This window comes from Sebastes umbrosus, chromosome 4 (assembly GCF_015220745.1).
Source record: "Sebastes umbrosus isolate fSebUmb1 chromosome 4, fSebUmb1.pri, whole genome shotgun sequence".
NCBI lineage: Eukaryota > Metazoa > Chordata > Actinopteri > Perciformes > Sebastidae > Sebastes > Sebastes umbrosus.
This window is the reverse complement of record NC_051272.1, coordinates 9,246,040-9,273,861: the sequence shown is the minus strand read 5'-3', so window position 1 is coordinate 9,273,861 and position 27,822 is coordinate 9,246,040. Positions and strand designations below refer to the sequence as shown.

General features: G+C 37.9%; 2 protein-coding genes across 6 annotated transcripts; both read right to left on the bottom strand.

Moving 5' to 3' along the window:
- Positions 1-322: 322 nt before the first annotated feature.
- Positions 323-27,104, bottom strand: LOC119487249 (peroxisomal succinyl-coenzyme A thioesterase-like). 5 transcript variants are annotated; one of them, XM_037767962.1, is made up of 11 exons: positions 26,980-27,104; positions 24,244-24,445; positions 23,969-24,068; positions 23,692-23,882; positions 22,852-23,021; positions 20,565-20,684; positions 19,641-19,723; positions 19,387-19,480; positions 18,432-18,512; positions 17,755-17,899; positions 323-1,758 (listed from the first exon to the last, which is right to left on the bottom strand). In XM_037767962.1, the coding sequence occupies exons 1-11, from the start codon at positions 27,028-27,030 to the stop codon at positions 1,622-1,624; spliced, it is 1,374 nt and encodes a 457-aa protein (XP_037623890.1). In that variant the 5' UTR covers positions 27,031-27,104; the 3' UTR covers positions 323-1,621. The 5 variants fall into 5 exon arrangements, with proteins under 5 accessions (XP_037623890.1, XP_037623889.1, XP_037623888.1 ...); XM_037767961.1 differs by lacking the exon at positions 17,755-17,899 and adding an exon at positions 1,877-2,021 and having other exon boundaries at positions 26,980-27,103; XM_037767960.1 differs by lacking the exons at positions 17,755-17,899; positions 18,432-18,512 and adding exons at positions 1,877-2,021; positions 2,148-2,228 and having other exon boundaries at positions 1,614-1,758; positions 26,980-27,103.
- On the bottom strand, positions 8,984-13,612 carry LOC119486619 (peroxisomal succinyl-coenzyme A thioesterase-like). Its single transcript, XM_037766863.1, has 6 exons — positions 13,395-13,612; positions 11,871-12,076; positions 11,595-11,694; positions 11,318-11,508; positions 10,478-10,647; positions 8,984-9,139 (listed from the first exon to the last, which is right to left on the bottom strand). The coding sequence occupies exons 2-6, from the start codon at positions 12,064-12,066 to the stop codon at positions 8,984-8,986; spliced, it is 813 nt and encodes a 270-aa protein (XP_037622791.1). The 5' UTR covers positions 12,067-12,076; positions 13,395-13,612.
- Positions 27,105-27,822: the final 718 nt, after the last annotated feature.

Sequence of the window (27,822 nt, the reverse complement as noted above, 5' to 3'; positions counted from 1 at the left end):
GCCATTAATCACGTCACAACCACCTCTCTTTTGCCTTGTATTTGTGTGATTAATTCCTCTTGTATAGTTTCTATTTTTACTTCTATTCTATTTTAGTTTTGCATCTTATTATTTTTTTTTATTTATCTGTATTTATTTCTGTCCTTGTTCTGCTGCATTTCCCCTCTGGGAATCAATACAGGCTTATCTTTATCTTATCTTAAAAAAAACATGCTCACAGCAAGAGTTTATCATATTTTGATGACACTGTACCAAAAATAAAACATTAATTTATTTAAATAAAAAAAGGAGTTTGAGTTTTAAGAACGACCACCACACTGACTTTTCATAATATCTCATTTTTAATTTAAGCACTAATGTTTTTGTTTTTTCAAGCGTTGCCCATTTAACTCATATCCAGCAGCAGTGAACTGAACAGTCCAGCATCAGATCAACTGTAGTGGACTCACATCTGTACATTAAACCTACTACGTACTAAGTATGCCTCCCTGATGGTAATTTGCAGTAGGCATTGGCAGTGGTGGAGGAAGCATTCAGATTAGTAAAAGTACAAATAACACACTGTGAAAATACACTGTTACAAGTAAAAGTCTTACAATGAAATAATACCACTGTGTGGAACATCGGTTCCATTTGTTTCTGAGAAAAGTCTGACCTTGTGCTCTGATTTGTAGCAACAGTTTCACTTGCTGGGCTCATCTTATCTGGGTGAAACAAAGCTGAACTCCATTCTCCCTTTCTCCAGTGCCCCTTCCTTCTACCCGCTCAAGCTTCATGTAACCAGTTTGTCATATACTGTATATACTGTGTGTTTCTTTGACTGAAATTCTCAGATTCTTCCAGATGCCTGAAAAGATCTCTGTCTTTATGAATCCACAGAAAATCTATCTATATCTTGATAATTCATCAATCAGTTTATTCATTTATCAATCAAAAAGTCTCAACTATTCTCAGGTGTCAGCTTCTCCTGTGTGAGGATTTAATGATTTTCTCGGTTTTCTCTCATTGTAAAGTGAATATCTTTGGAAGCTTTTATCCAAAACAATAAAACAATAAGTACATTCATACACAAAAGGAACAATGTTGTAACACGGTGGCAGTTAGGTTTAGGTGTTTAGGGTTCGAAAAAACATCATTGGTTGGCTTAAAATAAGCACGCTTGTAACATACGGGCGTAATGTCTCAGTAATGTGACTCAGTGACATATCGTACGTGGTTTCATACGGGACACGAATGCCGGTCCCCTGATTAAAAGTCCTGTGTTTGTTTGACCCATCCACCACCCCTCCTTAAAGACAAAAAAGATCCTTTCAGGGGACATCGACTAAATAGAAGTTTGAGTCATTTAATTTTTCTTCTTTTGGGGCCAAAACTATTTCAAATATAAATACATTTTGGTGTCTGAATCAACTCTTTTTATCTTGTGTAAGTTGTTGTGTTTTTTCTTTTTTTCTAGTTTTTGAAAAACACAGTTCTTCATGTTTTGTAGTAATACAACCAGGAACATTTCATGCCCATCAAAGCTGTAGTCGACCTGAGTCAATACAACATTAACCATGGGAAAAATGATCTTCCTGAACCAGAGGCTCCCGAAGTAGCTCTTCATCAGTTGTTGCCTTGGTTACAGGCGGGAAAATGAAGTTGCACCAGGGTTTGTGATGCCGTACAGATGCTCCTTCAGAAAGACCAACATCTTCCTCCAGGCGTCTTCCTGAGCGCGAGAATGTCCCACCGTCTCGCCGCCCCACAGAACCACCACTGCAAAGACAACAGGCAACTGAAACAGCCGTCACACCTCCAAACTCAAGTCCTGATTTTGGCACCTTAACTTTGAATCATTCACAGATAAATCTTCCCAGTTTGAGGGTCAACCTACCCATCTGAGGTGTGGGGCTGACTGTTCTGAAGGTGCTGGCTCGGGAGAACGGTGTGTACGGAGGTTCGATCAGGTGACCGGCGTTCGGGTACGACAGGACAGTCAGCAGGTGGCTGTTCCCCGCCTGCTTCATCATCTCCTTCATCTGGAAAACAGGAAATAAAAATCTTATCATATTTCTCAGATGGTTTCATGACGTGTTTGGGACTGGTGTAACAGTTTCTATGCAAAAAAGCATAGAAACGCCATGTTGTCATGTCAGTAAACTCACGTCCATTGCAGACTCGTAGGCAGGCCAGTTCTGATCGTCCTCACCTACAACCACCAACAGAGGACACTTGAGTCGTCCCACCTGCTCAGAGACAAACAGCAGCAGTTCAGCTTTTATCACCGACTGCAGCTTTCACTATCTATGAATCCACTGCCATCACCCGTGCAAATAAGGGCAGAGGGAAAGAAAATTAAAATAACTTTAATCCTTCCTCTAAACGCAGAGTTACTTTTTTTATCTGGTGCATCCACTCCAGAAACTTTGGTTGGGCGCTTCTTAGGATTTTCATAATAGCTACCGCCATACTCTTCTCTATGGTCTCTGCCCCCTTCCTGCACCCTTTATCTCTGGCTGGTTGATGTAAAACGCATCACTTCCGGTGTGCCAGCGCGTGAAAGTCGCCACAGACACCACAACTCTGGTATACTGCAAAATACAGAGAGTTTCCCCTGGCGGCAATAGGCTTAATCAACATTGTGTGAACTTGTTTGGCAAGGGCTTGAATGTAACAGATGTTCATTTACATGTAAAAGTCCCACACTCCGGTTTTAAAGCTGCAGTTGGTAACTTTGAGCAAATATGATAAAAAAAGTTATTTTCATAAAACTGTCACTATATCCTGACAGTAGTGCATGAGACAGATATTCTGAAAAACCATGTTCCTCTGTGTCTTCCTGTGCTCCTTATGGCATTTGCAAGATTTCATCGCGCCAAAGAAAAACAACCAATCAGAGCCGAGCTGTCTCTGGGATTAGATGTCTCTGCATTATATCTAACTCATGAAACTTCTTTTGGAAACTGCATGTGGACTCAGGCCACGGAGTTGTGAAACTTAAGTTACCCGCTGGTCTGGATAAGCTCACCCAGAGGAAACAACATATCCGTGTCGATGCTGATTTATGAAGTCATAAATGATCTCATCTCACTGTGACCTTGACCTTTGACCACCAAATTCTAATCAATTCGTCTTTGAGTCCAAGTGGACATTTGTGCCACATTTGAAGAAATTTCCTCCAGGTGTGAGATATCGCGTTAACAAGGATGGTAGTAACGGACGGACAACCCGAACACATAATACCTCTGGCCACAGCTGTCACCATCACAGAGGCATAAAAACAGAATAATTAACTGTATAAGAACAAGGCAGAGAGTAATTCTGTCTGGTGGTACTCACGTCCACTTTCAGTGAGGGGTCAGTGGGGATGGGCAGCATCAGATCTCGCCAGATCGTGTGGTTCTCCTCGGTGAAGCGCTCCTTATCACGGTTTCTGATTGGACAACATCAAAACACTGAAAAATGCTTCATTGAAAGTTCAAAGTTTGTCCTGGCACTAGAGGAAAGATCATGAGGTCATTAAAATCTAAAGTTCATTCTCTGTGGAGCAGAAAAGGCATCAGCACATTTAACGACAAACTGACCAGTATTAGTTGAGTTGTTGAACAAAAATCTGAAAGTAACTGAAGGCAGCTTTCTTTTAAGTTCAAGTTTAAATCTGAATTTATTGGGTGTGGGTATGAGATGATAAGTTGAAAGGTGTTTTAATGATACCAATACATTTATTTATTATGTAAATACATTTAACTTGTACTGTCAGTGATATAGGTAAGTAAGTAAAGTGTTGTTCTTGATCCCATTAAAGGGTCAACCATAGAGTTTTGCATGGTCCCCGCCTGGGGTCTAAAATAAAGGTCTGAAAAAAAAGTCTGGAAAATAAAGTCTGAAAAATTAAATCTGAAAAAAGTCTGACAAAAAAGTCTGAAAAAACAGTCTGAGAAAAAAAGTCTGAAAAATAAAGTCTGAAAAAAAGTCTGAAAAACGTCCGAACAAAAAATCTGAAAAAAGTGTCTGAAAAACGTCTGCAAAATAAAGTCTGAAAAAATTCCGAAAAAAACAGTCTGAAAAAAAAGTCTGAAAAATGTCTGAACAAAAAGACGGAAAAAAGTCTGAATAAAAAGTTTGAAAAAAAGTCAGAAAAACGTCTGAAACAAAAATCTGAAAAAAGTCTGAAAAATGTCTGAACAAAAAGTCTGAAAAAAAAGTCTGAAAAACGTCTGAAAAATAAAGTCTGAAAAAATTCCAAAAAAAACAGTCCGAAAAAAAAGTCTGAAAAAACAGTCTGAGAAAAAAATTCTGAAAAATAAAGTCTGAAAAAAAGTCTGAAAAACGTCTGAAAAATAAAGTTCTGAAAAATGTTCGAAAAGAAAAGTCAGAAAAAAGGTCTGAAAAAAAAGTCTGAAAAATTATGTCTGAACAAAAAGTCTGAAAAAAATCTGTAAAAAAGAGGTCTGAAAAAAAGTCAGAAAAACATCTGAAACAAAACTCTGAAAAAACAGTCTGAAAAAAGTCTGAAAAACGTCTGAAAAATAAAGTCTGAAAAATGTATGAACAAAAAGTCTGAAAAAAGTCTGAAATTTGTTTTTGAAAAAAAGTCTGAAAAAAAAGTCTGAAAAAAGAGTCTGAAAAAAAAAGGTTCTGAAAAATGTTCGAAAAGAAAGGTCAGAAAAAAGGTCTGAAAAATAAAGTCAGGAAAAAGTCTGAAAAAAAAGTCTGAAAAAGAAGTTTGAAAAAAAGTCTAAAAAACGTCTGAAAAATAAAGTCTGAAAAAATTCCAAAAAAAACAGTCTGAAAAAAAAGTCTAAAAAATGTCTTAACAAAAAGTCTGAAAAAAGTCTGAAAAAAATAGTCTGTAAAAAAAGTTTGAAAAAAAGTCAGAAAAACGTCTGAAACAAAAGTCTGAAAAAGAGTCTGAAAAAGAGTCTGAAAAAATAGTCTGAAAAAACAGTCAGAAAAAGTCTGAAAAATGTCTGAAAAATAAAGTCTGAAAAAATTCCGAAAAAAAATGTCTGAAAAAAAAGTCTGAAAAATATCTGAACAAAAATTCTGAAAAATGTCTGAGAAAATTCTGTAAAAAAAGTTTGAAAAAAAGTCAGAAAAACGTCTGAAACAAAAGTCTGAAAAAAAGTCTGAAAAAATAGTCTGAAAAAACAGTCAGAAAAAAAGTCTGAAAAATGTCTGATCAAAACCTCTGAAAAAAGTCTGAAAAAAAAGTCTGAAAAACGTCTGAAAAATAAAGTCTGAAAAAATTCCAAAAAAAACAGTCTGAAAAAAAAGTCTAAAAAATGTCTTAACAAAATGTCTGAACAAAAAGTCTGAAAAAAAGTCTGAAAAATGTCTGAACAAAAAGTCTGAAAAACGTCTGAAAAATAAAGTCTGAAAAAATTCCGAAAAATAAAGTCTGAAAAAAATCCGAAAAAAACTGTCTGAAAAAAAAGTCTGAAAAATGTCTGTACAAAAAGTCTGAAAAATGTCTGAGAAAATTCTGTAAAAAAAAGTTTGAAAAAAAGTTCTGAAAAATGTTCGAAAAGAAAAAGTCAGAAAAAAGGTTTGAAAAAAAGTCTGAAAAACGTCTGAAAAATAAAGTCTGAAAAAATTCCGAAAAAAAATGTCTGAAAAAAAAGTCTGAAAAATATCTGAACAAAACGTCTGAAAAATGTCTGAGAAAATTCTGTAAAAAAAGTTTGAAAAAAAGTCAGAAAAACGTCTGAAACAAAAGTCTGAAAGAGTCTGAAAAAATAGTCTGAAAAAACAGTCAGAAAAAAAGTCTGAAAAATGTCTGATCAAAAACTCTGAAAAAAGTCTAAAAAAAAAGTCTGAAAAACGTCTGAAAAATAAAGTCTGAAAAAATTCCAAAAAAAACAGTCTGAAAAAAAAGTCTAAAAAATGTCTTAACAAAAATGTCTGAACAAAAAGTCTGAAAAAAAGTCTGAAAAAAATCTGTAAAAAATAGTCTGAAAAAACAGTGCGAAAAAAAGTCTGAAAAATGTCTGAACAAAAAGTCTGAAAAAAAGTCTGAAATAAAAGTCTGAAAAACGACTGAAAAATAAAGTCTGAATAAAATCCGAAAAAAGTCTGAAAAATGTCTGAACAAAAAGTCTGAAAAACGTCTGAAAAATAAAGTCTGAAAAAATTCCGAAAAATAAAGTCTGAAAAAAATCCGAAAAAAACTGTCTGAAAAAAAAGTCTGAAAAATGTCTGTACAAAAAGTCTGAAAAATGTCTGAGAAAATTCTGTAAAAAAAAGTTTGAAAAAAAGTTCTGAAAAATGTTCGAAAAGAAAAAGTCAGAAAAAAGGTTTGAAAAAAAGTCTGAAAAACGTCTGAAAAATAAAGTCTGAAAAAATTCCGAAAAAAAATGTCTGAAAAAAAAGTCTGAAAAATATCTGAACAAAACGTCTGAAAAATGTCTGAGAAAATTCTGTAAAAAAAGTTTGAAAAAAAGTCAGAAAAACGTCTGAAACAAAAGTCTGAAAGAGTCTGAAAAAATAGTCTGAAAAAACAGTCAGAAAAAAAGTCTGAAAAATGTCTGATCAAAAACTCTGAAAAAAGTCTAAAAAAAAAGTCTGAAAAACGTCTGAAAAATAAAGTCTGAAAAAATTCCAAAAAAAACAGTCTGAAAAAAAAGTCTAAAAAATGTCTTAACAAAAATGTCTGAACAAAAAGTCTGAAAAAAAGTCTGAAAAAAATCTGTAAAAAATAGTCTGAAAAAACAGTGCGAAAAAAAGTCTGAAAAATGTCTGAACAAAAAGTCTGAAAAAAAGTCTGAAATAAAAGTCTGAAAAACGACTGAAAAATAAAGTCTGAATAAAATCCGAAAAAAGTCTGAAAAATGTCTGAACAAAAAGTCTGAAAAACGTCTGAAAAATAAAGTCTGAAAAAATTCCGAAAAATAAAGTCTGAAAAAACAGTCTGAAAAAAAAAGTCTGAAAAATAAAGTCTGAAAAAAAGTCTGAAAAACGTCTGAAAAATAAAGTCTGAAAAATGTATGAACAAAAAGTCTGAAAAAAGTCTGAAATTTTTTTTTGAAAAAAAGTCTGAAGCAAAAGTCTGAAAAAACAGTCTGAAAAAAAGAGTCTGAAAAAAGTCTGAAAAAATTCTGTAAAAAAAGTTTGAAAAAAAGTCTGAAAAGAATTCTGAAAAAACAGTCTGAAAAAAAGTCTGAAAAATGTCTGAACAAAAAGTTTGAAAAGAAGTCTGAAAAAAAGTATGAAAAATAAAGGCTGAATAAAATCCGAAAATAAATTCTGAAAAAAAGTCTGAATAAAAAGTCTGAACAAAAAGTCTGAAAAAAGCCTGAAAAAAAGTCTCAAAAAAAGTCTCAAAAACGTCTGAAAGATAAAGTCTGAAAAAATTCCGAAGAAAAGTCTGAAAAAACAGTCTGAGAAAAAAAAGTCTGAAAAATAAAGTCTGAAAAAAAGTCTGAAAAACGTCTGAAAAATAAAGTCTGAAAAATGTATGAACAAAAAGTCTGAAAAAAGTCTGAAATTTGTTTTTGAAAAAAAGTCTGAAAAAAGTCTGAAAAACCAGTCTGAAAAAAAGAGTCTGAAAAAAAAAAGGTTCTGAAAAATGTTTGAAAAGAAAGGTCAGAAAAAAGGTCTGAAAAATAAAGTCAGGAAAAAGTCAGGAAAAAGTCTGAAAAAAAAGTCTGAAAAAGAAGTTTGAAAAAAAGTCTAAAAAACGTCTGAAAAAAAAGTCTGAAAAAAGTCTGAAAAATGTCTGAAAAATGTCTGAACAAAAAGTCTGAACAAAAAGTCTGAAAAAAAGTATGAAAAAAAAGTCTGAAAAAAAAGTCTGAAATAAAAGTCTGAAAAACGTCTGAAAAATAAAGTCTGAATAAAATCCGAAAAAAAAGTTTTGAAAAATGTTTGAAAAGAAAAGTCTGAAAAACGTATAAAAAATAAAGTCTGTAAAATTCCGAAAAAAAAGTCTGAAAAAACAGTCTGAGAAAAAAAGTCTGAAAAATAAAGTCTGAAAAAAAGTCTGAAAAACGTCTGAAAAATAAAGTCTGAAAAATGTATGAACAAAAAGTCTGAAAAAAGTCTGAAATTTTTTTTTGAAAAAAAGTCTGAAGCAAAAGTCTGAAAAAACAGTCTGGAAAAAAAAGTTCTGAAAAATGTTCGAAAAGAAAAGTCAGAAAAAAAGTCTGAAAAATAAAATCCAAAAAAAAAGTCTGAAAAATGTCTGAACAAAATGTCTGAAAAAAGTCTGAAAAAATTCTGTAAAAAAAAGTTTGAAAAAAAGTCTGAAAAGAATTCTGAAAAAATAGTCTGAAAAAAAGTCTGAAAAATGTCTGAACAAAAAGTTTGAAAAAAAGTCTGAAAAAAAAGTCTGAAAAAAAGTCTGAAAAAAAGTCTGAAAAACATCTGAAAAATAAAGGCTGAATAAAATCCGAAAAAAAATTCTGAAAAAAGTCTGAATAAAAAGTCTGAACAAAAAGTCTCAAAAAAAGTCTCAAAAACGTCAGAAAGATAAAGTCTGAAAAAATTCCGAAGAAAAGTCTGAAAAAACAGTCTCAGAAAAAAAAGTCTGAAAAATAAAGTCTGAAAAAAAGTCTGAAAAACGTCTGAAAAATAAAGTCTGAAAAATGTATGAACAAAAAGTCTGAAAAAAGTCTGAAAAAACAGTCTGAAAAAAGAGTCTGAAAAAAAAAGTTCTGAAAAATGTTCGAAAAGAAAAGTCAGAAAAAAGGTCTGAAAAATAAAGTCAGGAAAAAGTCTGAAAAAAAATCTGAAAAACGTTTGAAAAATAAAGTCTGAAGAAATTCCGAAAAAAAAAAAAGTTCTGAAAAATGTTTGAAAAGAAAAGTCTGAAAAACATCTGAAAACTAAAGTCTGAAAAAATTCCGAAAAAAACAGTCTGAAAAATGTCTTCTTCAGATTACCTGTCTCATGCACTACTGCCAGGATATAGTGACCATTTTATAAAATAACTTTTTTTAATCATTTTTCTTCAATTTCTACCCACTGTAGCTTCAAACTAGTAGAGCTACATTAAGCTGCATCAAGATGATGAGTAACTTAAAGCTAGCCATCTTACCTTTACAATTTGGGAGTAAACCGCCATGTTGAGGGTGACACTGGAGCCCAACGAAAGACCCAACATGGCGATCCTGCTGCCGAGGACCTGAGGATGCTGCTCCAGGACTCTGTAGGCCGTCTGCCGCGGGAAAACATGTCAGAAAAGTGTTATACATTGTTGATAGAGTTGGGATTTGTTTTAATTTTCATGCTTTAAATTAACATGCATATCAACCAAGATTGTCCTCAGTATTGTAGAGGATAAAGTATGGGGCCATTATGGTAGCAAAACTATTTGCAAATGAGTGTGGAGAGTTGTGTAACTGTATCTCAATCCGTGTGTGTGGAATCAGATTTGCAAACGTGTAGATTTGTAAATGTTTAAAAGAATCTCTAAACGTGTAAACAAATCTGTAAAATGTGTCTTGGTAGTTTACAGGCTGCTGTAATCTGGGTGTGATCTTGGACTCTCGACTCCTCTCAGTGTCAGGTGACTAAAGCTGTGAAATCATGTTTAAAGAAACTGTCAGGTTATCTTTGTCTTATTTAAATCTTGAAAAAATAATTCACACATCTGTCCTAGAGGAGGGATCATTCCATCTCGTTTTCCCTCAGATTTCTCTTTTTTTCGTTTTAGTTTGAAATGAAGGTCTAAGGATAGAGGGTGTCGAACCCTCTGAGGCAAATTTGTAATTAGTGATTTTTGACTGTATGAATAAACTTAACTTTACTTGACCCAGCTGAACAACAGTGTGTTTAGAGATAAATCAAAAACCTCTCCTGCCTCCAGCCAATTAAACCTGGTGATAAACTAGTTAACAATTATGACTATATTACACCACTGAGGTTAATCGTTCATTTTGAGATTTTATTATAAGCCCTAGAGGGTCAGGCCCTGTGCTGTATATTTATAATATTCTGATATTATTAATATAGTTATAATAATACTGTTATGAAAATTGATTTTACATTAAATTACACAAATAAAAACTCTGAATGACACTTCCTCCTGTTGTCTTTAATACCAACACTAGTCTCTGATCTGTAAAGTTCAATGAACCTCTGAACCAGATTGTATGGGTTTGTTGACGAATTAACACAAAGATAACAGACACACATCCTGGTGTCTGCAGCAAAGACTTTTAACCCACATAACTTAACATGAACCTGACCTGATGTGACTCTGTCTGTCTCACAGCCAAAATAAATGATTATTAACAGGATGCAGGTTGCACTTCATGATCACACCATGTCCTCTGTAGTCTTGATAGAAATTTTTGGGAGAGCAATTTATATTTTATTATTTAAAGTTACACATAGTCTGTCTTTTAAAGGCAGATATTCGGCCAAAATCGCAGATAATGCACTGAATACTCAATATGTGTACTATCGTTCAACATACTTTTGTGTGAATAAACAGTAGCATGTATGTTTTCAGATGCACTGAGCAGTAATTTAGATACTCATCAGGTTTTACCTCAAAGTACTCATTGTCCACCATCTTCCCAGTTTCCATGGTGACTTTAGGTGTCAGGTAGTCGAGGGCCAAGGAGGCGAAGCCGTGAGAAGCCAGCAGCGCTGAGCAGTACTCCACCAACTTCCCTCCACCCCCCCACAGGTCCAGGAGGCCGGGGAAAGGTCCCGGTCCTTCAGACGAGTCAAAACACCAAAAACAATTCTCAGTTTACACAACAATGATATTGTTTATCTGATCTTCTCTAGGAATATATCTGATGGAAACATTTTTCACTTGTCTGTTGGCGTGCAAAGAAGACGAGAGGACAGGATCAACAGGTCGGCTTAAGACTGGTGTCTGTGTGTATTGTTTTATGCTGTCGGGTTTGAATGTGTGGGACATTCATGGTGTTCATGTATTTCAGCCCTGCTTCCCAGCTGGGAAGACACACTGACAGCTGTTGTTGCCTGTCAGTTTGCCATGTTATGATTTGAGCATATTTTTTATGCTAGATGCAGTACCTGTGAGGGTTTCTGGACAATATATGTCATTGTTTTGTGTTGTTAACATACATTTGCATAAAGCAGCATATTTGTCCACTCCCATGTTGATAAGAGTATTAAATACTTGGCAGCCCTAGTTTTAACATTTAATCGGTATGTATTTTAATGTTTGGTAATAAAGTGTTTTTAAGATTATTAATATTTGTTTCTCTGCAGAGCGTCAGTCGGCCATTAGCTGCTCTTGCCTTGGGGCTATTTTCACTGTTTGCTTATGGACTTTTTTGGGGTTTCTTTTCTGTCTAGTCCACTCTGGTAAGTGAATCGGTAGTGGGCGGACTAGTTTTTCCTCTGGTCCTACCTGAGGGGAGGAAGAGGGTCGCAGTGAGCCCGCCCTCTGTAACCGGGATCCTGCGGACGCCGGGCGCCATGTACCAGCGCTCCACCACCACACCGGCCAGCGGTACCTGATCCACGAAGCCCTCAGTCTGGTGACCCTGGTACACCGAGATTTTGACCTCCATGGGAGTCTGGACGTTCATCTTCCTCATCCTGAGGGATGATGGGAAAGAGTTGACTCTGACACTGATTCGGTATTGATTGGTATCATCTGAACAGCTCTATCCTTGTCGGTCTACCTGAGCCAAGGTTTGCTGCCTGGAACTGGTCTGAGGCTCCACATTAGACCCATCGGTTCAACTCCAGAATATGTCCCGCCCAGACTGGGATCCTCTGAAACTGTACGGTAAAAGGCATGAAAAATTATTTCAAATTTTGATGTTAATTTTTTCCAAAAAGCTGCTTATTTTTATAACGAAATGTGTTTTGCTGTTAATCACAAACTTTAAGATGACTGAAAACATTTCTAAAATAATTTTCTTTAATTTTCCAGGTCTAGGTATTGAACCACGTACCGTTCACAGTCCCGGTGGTGTTGGCGGTGTAGTGAGCGAACGCCTCCCAGCTGTGTCCATCATCACACTGGTAGAGGGCGTAGACGGTCAGCTGGGAACCAGGGAGGACGTTCTTGACCAGGACGATAAACTTCTCATCCATGAGCCCTCTGGACGGCTCGACCGACAACTTCACACAACACTGCTTCCTGTCCATCCTGATTCAACTGAACATATACATAAACTGTGTGGGACCAAGTTGCTGCCCCATATACTGTATATACTGTATATGTGTGTGTGTGTGTGTGTGTGTGTGTGTGTGTGTTCGTGCCGAAATGAGTTTCCTCAGAAGGGTGGCTGGGCTCAGCTTTAGCAATAAGGTGAGGAGCTCAGACATCTGGAAGGAGCTTTGAGTAGAGCAGCTGCTCTTTCGAGTTGAAAGGGGCCAGTTGAGATGGTTCGGGCATCTGATCAGGATGCTTCCTGTGGGCCCTCATTTGGAGGTTTTCCTCACACTTTCAACAGGTAGGAAACTCCAGGGTAGACCTAAAACATGCCGGAGAGACTATACATCTCATCTGGCCTGGACAGGAACTCCTCCGGATCCCCCAGGAGGAGCTGGCAAACGTTGCTGGGGAGAAGGACGTCTGGACTACCTGCTGCCAGGGCAACCCAGCCCCGATGGATGGATGGATGGATGGATGGATGGATGGAGGATGGAGGGATGGATGGGTGGATGGATGGATGGATGGATAAACTGATCAGACTCTACTCTGTGAATGGTTCCTAAAGACAGCTTGAGTTTGTCAAGCTTGCTCTGAATCATGGTCCTCTCTTGTTAACACGATGATGAGAGTTCTTCAACTGAACCTTCTCAAACAGATGATTCCTCAAGTCATTGTATTCGGAAAAATGGGGCATAACATCAAATTCATTCTCGACAACACAAAAGCAAAAAAAAAATGTTCGTCAGGAATACCTTTATATCTGCCTACCTCAGTTACCCGTGTTAAGTGCCAGTTCTTAACTGGGTACAAAATGTCCTAGAGTAGTATTAATTAACCACGCATATTAATCTATAAACTCATCAAGTTACTTATTACATGATGAGCACACATCAGCTCTAGTTCATCCAGTTTGTTCAAAAATCAATATATTTTTTTATTTGTTAACTGTGCATATCCTCAATATCTGCAAAAAGGAATTTATTTGTCTTTGTTAAAGGGTTTTTTGGTTGGAGTTTTTCTTATCCAAATCGAAGGTCTAAAGATAGAGGGTTTCGTATGCTGTACAGATTGTAAATTCCCTTGAGGCAAATTTGCGATATTGGACTGTATAGATAAAAATGGACTTGACTTGAACTCCTTTCCAATACTAAAGAGTAGGTATCCAACTTTGAAGACAAACATCTAAAAACAGCTAAATATATACATGTGAATTTCTGTACAACGGCCTGAATTTTAACTCAAAGTCCCTTAAAAGACTTAATGTTATGCCCCAGCTTCCCTTAAATGCTTATTTATTCCTTAAATTGTAAACACTTACTGTACAAGCAGATTGAGAACAGATGCAGACCTCACAGCCTTCTTCTTCAGGTTTGGTGTGTATAAAACACTGATTGACCGCTGGGTCTTATTTAACCTGAAGTTCAGCCTCACAGGCTGGAGCTTAAGTCTCCTCCCACAGCAACATCACTCTTTCTGGACACAAAATGCCACCGTCGAGTCCAGATTTAGTCAACGCACACTGTTCAGAAGGTGCAGCAGTTTAACCAAAAAGCATCCCCTCACCAGCCCATGCATTGATCACATGCACGGACCAATAGTCTGTGGCTTGGCGCATGGTCTTCACATGATCAGAAAGTGCTGTTATTCCAATCACCTTCTGCACAGATCACAATCCTCATTTGTCCTCCAACTCAGCTCAGCATCAGTGTTGCACTTTTCTGGACTCTTTTATCTTTATTTATTGATATGGTCTTTCCTGTGCGTCCATGAGAATGTGAGTATTTGTTATAGTTGTCTATTGTTTAGTATCTGCATCGCTATAATAATTATAAAGTCACATGTATCATGTTATAATGCTCATGCTTGTGTTTCTATAATAGTTTGAATGAGAAGTTGTGTGTTTATGTGTCAACATCATTTAAGTTATCACCCTCTGTGTGCACTCTGCTCATTGTACTGCCTGAGAGTCTGAGTCTGCTATTTGTTGACGCTCCCTTATAGTTAAGAAGGCTGTGTTCTCCTCCTTTTACTCCTGTTTAAACTGTTTAGCTTGCATTGTATTTCATACAATACTGTTTGTTTATTATTATTTCATGTTACTAATACCTGCTCATGTTTTCTATTTTATTTTCTGTATTTAGTAACCACTATCCACACTATTCATAAAAGGATTTAAAAACCATCTTCAATCAATAAATGAGTGGTATCTCAAAGAGAGTGTGTGTGACCTGGACTAATTGATACACCATCATCATATTCATGTTCTTACCGGACAACCTGTGGAGATTGTAAATGACATTCATAGAACCATCATCTAAAGGGTTCATTCAATCAGCATCACTAAGGTCACAAGTTTGGTATCCATTACACCAACGCCTATTTTACACACACTTGGATCTTGTATGGAAGAAAAGTATTGGTGCACTCACCTCTTTTCTGTCGTATACGTGTGAAGTGCAAGTGGGATTATTAATTATGAATACAGTTGTTATTGTTATTATTATTATTCATTCTTCTTGGGTGAAGTTACTGTTTAAAAGCTCTGAAAACCTATTTAGGCAAGACTTTATTTAACAGGTCAAGTCATTTCATAATCACTATAAACTGATATCTGAAGATTTTGGTATTATAAGCGTTCTGGTTTCTCTGTATAGTCTGAGGAGTATTGACCAATCAGGTTTGATCAGGCTTTGGTTGAATGCAGGTAAACAGTCCATGTTGAGAGCAAATGAGGTGGAAAGCATTGGCTGGAATGCAATCTCTGAACCCATCGCCTATCATCTGATGATTTAGCTTTTTAGTGGTTTACAGTTAGCTTGTAAACTGCAGTCTCATGTCTCAAGTTGCTAATCGGACTGTAAACAATGAGCAGTGCACGGAAGAGGAAGTCTTGGCCCGGATATCCGCTGACTACACCGGAACCCCCGAAATATTGACCGTTGACATCAGAGGCTAAATCATCGTCAGACCGATAGCCGATTGGTTCCAGATTGGTAATTTCCCAATCATTTTCCAGGACATTTCCAGGAGAGGGCGGTGTAATCTGCTACTTCATAAAGGGGAAATACAAAGTTTTGATACAGTTATGTCAGTTTAGTTTGTGTTGAGTTTATGAGCTCCAGCAGTACATTGCTGCCACTATGATAAAAGTTTCAACATTCAAGATTCAAGAGTTTTATTGTTGTTATGTCACGTACTCATACAGGATGAGCAGTGAAATGCAAAGTGGCAGTGCGCACAAGATTGTGCAAACAACAACTATACAAATATATTTAAAATGTAATACAAATTAAAGGGACAAAGGTATTATTTTAACAGTAAATATAAGTGTGAATAGTATAATAAGTGTATGTATATTCTCTGTATGTAGCTCTATGAATGTGTGTGTGTGTGTGTGTGTGTGTGTGAAGGTGTGTGGATAAGAGGGGCAGCGTGTGGCGCTTGGCTGGCGCCCTGGTGAGTTCAGAGTTCACAGTCCGGATGGCCTGGGGAAAGAAACTCTGTCTCAGTCTCTCTGTTTTGGCTGCGTGCCTGCGTGGCTGCGTGGCTGCGGAGGCGCTTGCCTGACCGCAGCAGCTGGAACAGTCTGTTGTTTGGGTGGTGAGGATCCTTCATAATCCTACAGGCTCTGGTTCTGCACCTCCTGGTGTACAAGTCCTGCAGGGAAGGGAGTGTGGTTCCAGTAGTGCGTTCGGCAGAGCCCTCCTGTCCTGCGCGGAGCTGTTGCTAAACCAGGCAGTGATGCTTCCTGTCAGGATGCTCTCTGCAGCTCCAGAGTAGAAATACTGAAGGATCCTCAGGGAGACTCTGAATATCTTCAGCTGTCGGAGGTGGTGAAGGCGCTGCCTTGCCTTGCCTTTAAAGGCATATTTGCTTAGTTTTTCTTTACATGAAAAGTTTCTTGGAGTTTACATCCATATCTGTCCAAAATGTCATCACTACATCATTTTATCCTTTAGGACATGTGTGTGAAATTGTCATAATTAGCATAGGAATTCTTGAGTTATGGCCAATAACGTGTTTTGTGAGATCACAGTGACCTTTGACCACCAAATTCTAATCAGGTCATCCTTGAGTCCAAGTGGACATTTGTGCCAAATTTGAAGAAATTCCCTCCAGGCGTTACTGAGACATCACAAGAATGATCCGGACGGACGGACGGACGGACAACCCGAAAACATCATCATGCCGCCGCGCCGGCGATAGCTGTGGCTAGAGGCATTATGTAAAAACATTTACCGAAACATAAAACTATCATGCTTTCAAATTATGAATAGGAATTTGATGTGTGGAAAATCTGTTAACTGCAGACAGATGATTCAAAGACATGTTTATTCATTCTGTATTTTATTAATGTAATGATGGTACATTAGGACAGAACAAAAAAATGCTTTGTGAAAGAATCTCTGTATTTATGAGTCGATCCACAGAAAATCTATCTATATTTAGATAATTAATTAATCAGTTAAGTCATTTTATCAATTGAAAACACTCAACTATTCTTTGGTGTCAGCTTCTCCAGTGTGAGGATTTAATGATTTTCTCTGTTTTCTATCATTGTAAGCTGATTATCTTTGGATGCTTTTGTCCAAATATATCATCAAAAATTGCAACCTTGCATAAAAACAGGTGAAGTTATTTTTGGGGCGTGTAAAGTTTGTCCATAGCTTGAAGGTAAGAAGGAGCAGTTCCTTTCAATGCCTTATAGGCCAACATCAGTCTAAAGTCTAGAACTGGATGTGTCGGAGGAGCCGCTGGTTCTGGTTCTGTATTCACATTTCTTTTAGCGTATCCTGAATGTTATTTAACAGAAACACGGGACTCTCCCAGATGATGTAACGATCTCTTATGTTTATGTTATGGCCACCAGTTTTAATTCATTCAACTTTGTTTCTGATAAATCATGTTATGTACTTAAAGACTGTATATTGGAAGTGGACAATAGAAAGAGAAGGTTGGTCTAGGGGTTAGCACTATTGATGATCAGTTTAAACCTCTTCAATCTGACCACTGAGACTAGACTGCAGAGGGCCCAAAGTAAAACATTCTAACTCAGTATTTAGAGCCCAGTTTCACCGTTGTGGTTCAATAATGATCAAGGGTCACTGATGTTTTTTACTGGACTAGTCAACATCCAGGTTCAACAGTATTCTCTCCCATCATGCAACACTGTGGGGACATCAACTATATGGAAGTTTGAATCATTTCATTTTTCTTCTTTTGGGGCCAAATAATACATTTGGTGCCTGAATTACATTGTTTTTTTCTCGTACACACGTAAACACAGTTATTCATCTTTTGTAGTGATTCAACCAGGAACATTTCATGTCCATCAAAGCTGTAGTCAACGTGAGTCACATAACATTATCTATGGGAAAAATGAACGGTACTTTTATGTCCGTAGCTCTTCATCAGTTGTGGCTTGGTTACAGGTGGGAAAATGAAGTTGCAGGGTTTGTGATGCCGTACAGATGCTCCCTCAGAAAGACCAGCATCTTCCTCCAGGCGTCTTCTTGAGCGCGAGAATGTGCCACCGTCTGTCCGCCCCACAGAACCACCACTGCAAAGACAACAGGCAACTGAAACAGCCGTCACACCTCCAAACTCAAGTCCTGATTTTGGCACCTTAACTTTGAATCATTCAGAGATAAATCTTCCCGGACTGAGGGTCAACCTACCCGTCTGAGATGATGGGCCGACAGTTCTGAAGGTGCTGGCTCGGGCGAACGGTGTGAACGGAGGTTCGATCAGGTGACCGGCGTTCGGGTACGACAGGAGGGTCAGCAGGTGGCTGTTCCCCGCTTGCTTCATCATCTCCTTCATCTGGAAAACAGGAAGTAAAACACCTAGTGTCATATTTGTATGTTTAATTCCTGACATTAAAGGTCTGTGAGCAAAATGTTGCTTTTCACTAAATTCAATACATTATTTTGCATGAGATCTAACACAATAACATGCCAGCATAAAAAATAACACAAAAAAACATTTGGTCCTGGTGAAAACAACATATATTTTGTTGAGATTCTTGTGTGCAGAGGTGTGTAAAAACACTACATAGTTTGGTTTGCAACAATAGAAACTGTTACACCACTTTGCTCTATTCCTTGTTATATCCCTTTATGTTTGCTGTGTTTGTAAAATAAAATGACATCTGAAATTTTTTGTGTGCTCTATTTATTCATATAATTAATTAACTTTACTTATCTTTTATTTAATAATGGCCATTTTGTAATTCAATATATTCCAGTAACGATTCAGTTTCCTCTCAGCAACCAGTAAAGTTTAATCCTGGAGCTTCAAACCTCTGGACCCAGCTTGTTATTCACGCAGGATGTCGTCATGTCAGTAAACTCACGTCCATTGCAGACTCCTGGGCGGGCCAGTTCTGATCGTCCTCAGCGACAACCAGCAACAGAGGACACTTGAGTCGTCCCATCTGCTCAGAGACAAACAGCAGCAGCGTTTCAGCTTTTATCACCGGCTGCAGCTTTGAATATCTATATCACCTGTGGAATCATTTATCTGTGGATTTTTGAGGCATTACTCAGAGCTAGAGAGGCAAGATTAGCCACAGATACTTCACTTTGTTGTAGATTCAGCTGAAAACGAAAGAATATAAAATAAATTCATCCACATCGCCGTTTAGTCTCTAAACACATAGATACAACATAATGCAAACCATCTGCAGTGCAGAACTTTTGTCTCCCCCCTCTGGCAGTGAGAGTAAATACACAAACACTGTGGACATGCTGATGACATATGCCTGCAGGTGAGCTCACCACATCTCCCCTCGCCTCCAGGAGCGCTCTCTTCAAGTCTTCCCTTGCAAATAAGGCCAGAGGGAAATAAAATAAAAAAAGGAAAATAACTTTAATCCTTCCTCTGAATGCCAAGTTATTTTTTTTTATCTGGAGCATCCACTCCCGAAACTTTGGTTGGGCGCTTCTTAGGATTTAGGAGTATTGCCATATTCCTAGCTGCTGCTCCGTCGCTATGGTCTCCCCCTTCCTGTCCCCTTTAGCTCTGGCCGGTTGGTATAAAACGCATCACTTCTGGCGCACCAGCAAGGGAAAGTCGCCACAGACACCACAACTACGGTATACTACAAAATACAGAGAGCTTTCCCTGGTGGCAATAGGCTTAATCAACATTGTGTGAACTTGGGCTTGAAATTTTGTGTATGGGTTCTGGGTGTTTCATATCTTGTGTGTGTGTGTGTGTGTGTGTGTGTGTGTGTGTGAAAAGTCCGAAATAAAATAATCCCAAAAAAGAGGAAAAGGCAGAGAGAAATTCTGCCTGGTGGTACTCACGTCCACTTTGAGTGAGGGGTCAGTGGGGATGGGCAGCAGCAGATCTCGCCAGATCACGTGATTCTCCTCGGTGAAGCGAGTCTTATCAACGTTTCTGATTGGACAACATAAAAACACTGAAAAATGCTTCAGAGAAAGATCAAAGTTTGTCCTGAGGGTGGCGCTAAAGGAAAGGTCGTGGGGTCATTCAAATCTAAGGTTCATTCTCTGGAGAGAGCAAAAATATGAAAGTAACTGAAGGAAGATCAACTTACTGGTTATAGGCAATAAATGTTTGCTCCATAGTTGCGTCAATCGGCTGCACATGACTCCCACTAATACACACTATACACCTGAGCTGGGAGACCACACACACACACACACACACACACACACACACATAAAATATACAGAGGTTTACACATGACCAGTGGAGACGGAAACCTGAAATCATTTTAATGGACAAGCAAGATCCAAAAAGTGACACAGAACAGTAAAACTACACAAAATGACAAAGGAGCAATTTATAAAACAACTTTATGTGGAAACAACAATTATTATTATCTGACTATCAACTTAGAGCTTCATGAGCAGCCAGAACACTGAGCAGAAACGTGGCACTGATTAAGGGGTCTCCATTGTTTCCTTTTTTTTTCGATCTATGATGATATTTCCCAGAATTTACTTTGTTACTTTGTTTTTGGGCTGGAGATCCCTGTTAGTTTAGTTTTTAGTAAACTCCTTTTTCAGTTTAGGGGGATGAGCTGGGTGCGACAACCCATTGCGTGGCCGGCCCAGCGACTTCCCCCTCTTTTGTTCATTTAACTGGGATCTCCAACCCTTTGTTTGCTTAGTTGCATTCTGACATTTATTTTTTTCCTTACTGATAATAGATTGTTTCCTTTTCACATAACTGTCTCATGGCGTCCTTTCTAGCTTCGTTCTCTCCAGAGCCTTCGTTAGTTTGAGAGGCCGCAACATTGTTCATGAATGAATCTGTTAGTGTGTTTTGTGCTGTTTTGGCCAAATCGTTGCTCTCCACACACTATGGGTTCAAAACTGTTCAATTTAACACAACATGTCGTTATCTGTGTGGTCTCACATTTTCAACATCTGTTAAGATTTGAAAAATCTTTTAGCGTGGGCCAGCCTCAAGCTGTATCAAGATGATGGAAGTAACTTTCAGCTAGCCGTCTTACCTTTACAACTTTGGAGTAAACCGCTGTTTTGAGGGTGACAGTGGTGCCGAAGGAAAGACCCATCATGGCGATCCTGCTGCTGAGGATCTGAGGATGCTGCTCCAGGAATCTGTAGGCCGTCTGCAGCAGGAAAACATGTCAGAAAACAAACTGTTACAGCTGTATCACAGAGGCCAGGCTTTGAACATTTTGTGATACAGGCAGAAAAGAAATTTTAAGTTTAAGTTTGTGTGGATTTTCATACTTTATATTAACATGCATATAAACCAAGATTGCACTCTGTATTGTAGAGGATGAAGCTTTGTACGTCTTTCTTCATTTCTTGCGGTCTACATCCTTTTATCTGGTATTCAGTGTTAGATGACATAAACCTTGTGACATCTATAATAACTCAAACTTCAAATATTTTTAATTGGCAACACGTTTCCATGAACCAGCTCTCATTATGTCTTGGTAGTTTACAGGCTGCTGTAATCTGGGTGTGATCTTTGACTCTCACCTTTCCTCTCAGTGTCAGGCGACTAAAGTTGTGAAATCACGTTTTAAGAAACAGTTAGTTATGTTATCTTTGTCTTATCTAAATCTTCAGATAATAATTCACACATCTGTCCTGGAGGAACGATCATTTCTGTGATGATTTTCCTTAGATTTCCCTTTTTCCTATTAAAAGGGTTTTTCCTCTCCAACAGTGGATCTGCATTTAGAGATAAATGAAAAACCTTTCCAGCCAATGAAACCTGGTGTCAAACTGTTAAACTAGAAAACAGTTATGAACATATTACACCATTGAGGTTAATCTTTGATTGTAGCAGGCTCAGTTAGAGCTCTGGTAGAGCTAGAGCGAAGGTCCAAAGGTAGTCGAAATTTTGGCGTGGAAAAACTGTCATGGCAAATTTCAAAGGGGTCCCTTGACCTCTGACCTCAAGATATGTGAATGAAAATGGGTTCTATGGGTACCCATGAGTCTCCCTTTACAGACATGCCCACTTTATGATAATAACATGCAATTTGAGGCAAAAACCATTCAGTCTTTTGAATACAGTAGAAATGTGTTATTTCCGCCTATACTAAAATGGTGTATTTGAATATTTCTGCATACTGGGGTCCCTAAAAAGTCTTGAATTACATAAATTAGGTAACACTGTAAAGCTGAGACTCTTTTGGATCCAATGAGCCCATCTGTATTCATGTGTGATGATGTTAGTCCCCATAGTAGCCATTTCATTGTATTGAGACCATGTTTTGGAACTTGACCTCACTGTATAAAATGACCTGTGGTGACCTCTAGGATAATCACAGCCTCATGAAACTTTACAGCCACAGACTAGAGACCTAGAGCATTCAGAGAATGGATGGCTTTCCTAGCTAGATTGACAATAAGGGGGTTTCTGAGCAGTTTACACAACAGAAGTGCTCACCATCCAATCGCCAAGAAAAATGCAATTCATGCAGAAATCTCCAAATGTTACAACTTTTTGATACCAAATCACAGCATGGCTTTTTCTGCTCCGCAGCGAAAGCTGGACCGGAGAGGCCAGACACATAGCCACCTGACATTAAAGATCAAAGTAAGCGCGCTACACCTATTGACCGTCATCTTTTCTTGTAAAATGTCCATTGTAATCGCTAACACTGGTGTTGTCACGACTTTATTAACCGGTGGGAAAATTTCCTCACCGTCACATCCCTACTAGAGGGTCAGGCCCGGTGCTACATATTTATAATATTATTAAAGTAGAAATGTAGCAATAATAATAGTGTTATGGAAATTAATTTAATATCAAGTTAAACTAACAAAAACTCTGAATGACACTTCCTCCTGTTGTCTTTAATGCCAACACTAGTCTCTGATCTGTAAAGGTCAATGAACTTCTGAACCAGATTTTATGTGTTAAGTGACGCATAAACAGAAAGATAACAGACACACATCCTGGTGTCTGCAGCAAAGACTTTTAACCCACATAACTTAACATGAACCTGACTTAATGTGACTCTTTCTGTCTCACAGCCAAAATAAATGATTATTAACAGGATGCAGGTTGCACTTCATGATCACACCATGTCCTCTGTAGTCTTGATAGAAATTTTTGGGAGAGCAATTTATATTTTATTATTTAAAGTTACACATAGTCTGTCTTTTAAAGGCAGATATCCGGCCAAAATCGCAGACAATGCACTGAATACTCAATATGTGTACTATCGTTCAACATACTTTTGTGTGAATAAACAGTAGCATGTATGTTTTCAGATGCACTGAGCAGTAATTTAGATACTCATCAGGTTTTACCTCAAAGTACTCATTGTCCACCATCTTCCCAGTTTCCATGGTGACTTTAGGTGTCAGGTAGTCGAGGGCCAAGGAGGCGAAGCCGTGAGAAGCCAGCAGCGCTGAGCGGTACTCCACCAACTTCCCTCCACCCCCCCACAGGTCCAGGAGGCCGGGGAAAGGTCCCGGTCCTTCAGACGAGTCAAAACACCAAAAACAATTCTCAGTTTACACAACAATGATATTGTTTATCTGATCTTCTCTAGGAATATATCTGATGGAAACATTTTTCACTTGTCTGTTGGCGTGCAAAGAAGACGAGAGGACAGGATCAACAGGTCGGCTTAAGACTGGTGTCTGTGTGTATTGTTTTATGCTGTCGGGTTTGAATGTGTGGGACATTCATGGTGTTCATGTATTTCAGCCCTGCTTCCCAGCTGGGAAGACACACTGACAGCTGTTGTTGCCTGTCAGTTTGCCATGTTATGATTTGAGCATATTTTTTATGCTAGATGCAGTACCTGTGAGGGTTTCTGGACAATATATGTCATTGTTTTGTGTTGTTAACATACATTTGCATAAAGCAGCATATTTGTCCACTCCCATGTTGATAAGAGTATTAAATACTTGGCAGCCCTAGTTTTAACATTTAATCGGTATGTATTTTAATGTTTGGTAATAAAGTGTTTTTAAGATTATTAATATTTGTTTCTCTGCAGAGCGTCAGTCGGCCATTAGCTGCTCTTGCCTTGGGGCTATTTTCACTGTTTGCTTATGGGCTTTTTTGGGGGTTCTTTTCTGTCTAGTCCACTCTGGTAAGTGAATCGGTAGTGGGCGGACTAGTTTTTCCTCTGGTCCTACCTGAGGGGAGGAAGAGGGTCGCAGTGAGTCCGTTCTCTGTAACCGGGATCCTGCGGACGCCGGGCGCCATGTACCAGCGCTCCACCACCACACCGGCCAGCGGCACCTTATCCACGAAGCCCTCAGTCTGGTGACCCTGGTACACGGAGATTTTGACCTCCATGGGAGTCTGGACGTTCATCTTCCTCATCCTGAGGGATGATGGGAAAGAGTTGACTCTGATACTGATTCAGTATTGATTGGTATCATCTGAACAGCTCTATCCTTGTTGGCTTACCTGAGCCAAGGTTTGCTGCCTGGAACGGGTCTGAGGCTCCACATTAGACCCATCGGTTCAACTCCAGAATATGTCCCGCCCAGACTGAGATCCTCTGAAACTGTACGGTAAAAGGCATGAAAAATGATTTCAAATTTTGATGTTCATTCTTTCCAAACAGTTGCATAATTTTATAACAAAATGTGTGTTGCTGTAAATCACAAACTTTACGATATCTGCAAACATTTCTAAATTAATTTTCTTTAATTTTCAGGTCTAGATATTGAACCACGTACCGTTCACAGTCCCAGTGGCGTTGGCGGTGTAGTGAGCGAACGACTCCCAGCTGTATCCACCTTCACACTGGTAGAGGGCGTAGACGGTCAGCTGGGAACCAGGGAAGACGTTCTGGACTAGGACGACAAACTTCTCATCCATGAGCCCTCTGGACGGCTCGACCGACAACTTCACACAACACTGCTTCCTGTCCATCCTGAACTGAGCAGACAGAAAACAACCAGAGACAGATGTGACAAAATAATGAAAGCAAAACTGTTGGACTGGACAGATACCACTGGAGGGAAGAAAGGAAACTTTTGTTTCCTAATAATGGAAGATGGTGAATTCAGCTTACCAGAAAAATGTCATATTTATTATATTTATCTATTATATACTTGTTTGTTCAAATGCCTAAAACCATGGTTTTAGCACTGACATACAGTAAACGTTTTATAGAGAGCACAAATAGATCCCTTTCTGAGGCCCATCTACACGTAGATGGATATTTTAGAAAAAAATACTAGTACCTAAAGAAATGCACATAAATACAGTACTTGAGTAAATGTACATAGTTACATTTCACCACTGCAGATGATTTTTACATACAATACAATGAATAGGTATATCAATTTATGAAGTTAAAAAGTATGATACATAGAGATTATAGATTAAACTACTCAACAGTGTATGTACTCAGTGGTGGAATGTAAGTTAGTTATCTACCAGTAAATTTACTCAAGTACTGTACTTTTCTGTCATTTTATTACTTTATTTTCCTTTTCGTGTGTAACTATTTCCTCTGTCTAACAGAAAACTCTCAGCTTTATAGTTTCTGTCAGATTCTTAGATCATATTTTATATTTTCTAAGCTTGTTGTAGTAGTCTGGTATATTTATAATGTATTCTAATACAAGATATATATTTTTTTAAAGCCTGAAAAGAGAGCCATGAGGAGGTGCAGAAGTCTAGTTTTCTCTCAGAACACTTAAATTACAATATGCTGAAAGGTTATTATGAAGATTTTGCCTAATGATGCCAAAAATATACTGCCTACTGCCACTTTTAGTAAAAGTACCAATACCACACTGTTCTTTTCAAGTGACATGAAAAGAAAAGACTAAAGTAGAGAAATAGATATATAGATATATAGATAGATAGACGTACTTTAATGACCCCAAATTGGGAAATTATTGTGTTACAGCAGCAGGTTATCCAGACAATGCACAGTAAATATACACTCAATATACACATCAAAACCAGAGATAATATCTATAGTATACACAATATAAATAATATATTAGAATACACTATAAATATACCAGACTACTACAACCAGCTTAGAACATCTAGAAGATGAACTAAGAATCTGACGGAAACTATAAAGCTGAGAGCTAGCTAACGTTAGTTACATTCATAGGTGCCATTGAGTTATTATTATGAGGCGTTCAAAGTCTGCTCAGGAAAAATTACTATTGGGTGAACGTTAATTACATAAAATTTAGTTTTTGGTGAGAAACTTGAATAAATCTAGTTGTTTGTAGGAGATGTTTTCACAGTAATATAAAATTGATAATAGAGAGAGATTTATGACGTGTTTAACTTCATAACACAAGCTCTAAGCAGCTTACCAAGATTTTTTTTAATCAAAGCAAATATTAAAATAATCATTTTAATTGTGTTTTTATGCAAATAACCCCATATAGATGACAATAACAAAGTACAGTACTGTGTACAGTACCCTCCCTCAAAGGTGTAATTTGAACACTGTAATTTACCGTGTATATAATGTTTTTTATGTAAAATATATCAAACATTGAAAGACATCAGATCTAAAATGTTATTCCTCCATTTAGCTCAGAGATTTCAAAAGTGGCAGACAAAAAAAACACTTGTCTGCCACTATGGCAGGCAGTGAAAAAAGTTAATTTCAGACCCTGCCTATATAGCACAATGGTTAGAAATTATAAGAGAGATTTATATTATGGAAAAATAATGACTTTCCAGCTTAGAGTGAGAGAAAATGTTTTTGTTAGTAAATAGAAGAAATGGTTGATTTATGACACAGTGGAAAATGCTTATTATGGACTAACGGATGTATAAATGACAAGATGCAGGATTTGTAAACACTCTTCTTTGATAATGACACTTGTAACCATGTTTGTTTTCTTTATTGTGTTTTTTTTTTTATATCTTTCTGATTGTAAAAAAAAAAAAAAGTTAACATACACAGTACTTTTGGTTGTATGCACAAACAAAAACTCAATAAATATTAATATTGTCTTGTTTAAATGCAGCTTTATCATAAAGACGTGTGACATCAGACCCTGCTTCCTCCACCACTGAGAGTACTTGAGTACATTTAGAATGCGTTACTTAACGTTAGCTAGTTACATTCCATCAGTCACATTAACGTTACAGCAGCTTCAACACTTCAACCGCTGGAGGAGACTCCTTCATGTTACAGAGACTTACAGACACGTTGCTTCTACTGTGGACAGACGGCTGAGATATATATGACTTCTGTGGACCTGTAATATATAAGCTCAAAGTCCACAAACATTTTATAACCCCAAAAAACTGCAAAAGTATCGTGTATGAAGTCTATGAAGCACTTACTGTCCGAGCAGAGAGAGAGCAGAGAGAGAGTCTCAGAGTCTTGTTGTCTTCAGGGTTTGTCGGTGTTAAATTCGTGTTGAAACAAAAGCTGTGACTGAATCTGTGTAACTGAAACTCTTCTGCAAGAGCACACCTACCGACAGCCGAGCTTTATTTCCCGTCTGAAGTTCAGCCTGAGGACCTCCCATCTCCTCCTCTCTCCTTCCGCAGCAGCATCACTGCGTCCCGACACAAGATGGCGCCTTCGAGTCACTGAAACGGTCTGTTTACTACTGATGGGAATTCCGGCTCTTTTTAGGGAGCCAGATCATTTGGCTCAGCTCACCAAGAAGATCCGGCTCTTTCGGCTCACAAACGGCTCCTCATTTGACCACTTCTGCCTTTTATAGTCAAATTTAGCTTTAGCTGTTTTGACCTATGATTAGTATGTGTGCACATATATCACTTAAATTATTCAATATAATTATACTAAACTTAATAATTTCCAGAATATGATAATTTTACATGATGCTTCGTTTCCGACTGTCACTTATCTTGTCTGCTATTCGCGCACCACTCTCCTCTCTCTCTCTTTCTCTCCTCCTGTCCCTCCTGCTCTGTACCTGTAGACCGTCAGTGCGCCGCCCCTCCCTGCTTGATGGTATGTTACTTGTCTGTCATCACCTGATTGGTCGCACGGATGTCATTAACACAACATTCAGTCACAGTCACTGCATGGAGTGCCCGTGGCGCGGAGAAAATTGTCCAATCATTCTGCCTTGAATTAATAAAAAAATTTTAAAAAAACGGCTCTTGGACGGGAGCCGGCTCTTATCGTTCACTCATGGTACGTGTCCACAGGCTCCGTGCTTTCCACGCTCCCCATTCATTGTCTATGTAAGCAGCCGCGCAATGCATTCTGGTAGCGTGGCGTCGCGATTTGAGAGACGGAGCGTCACAACGCCCGCTCCTCATTTGCATAAAGTTGAGGTCTGACGCGA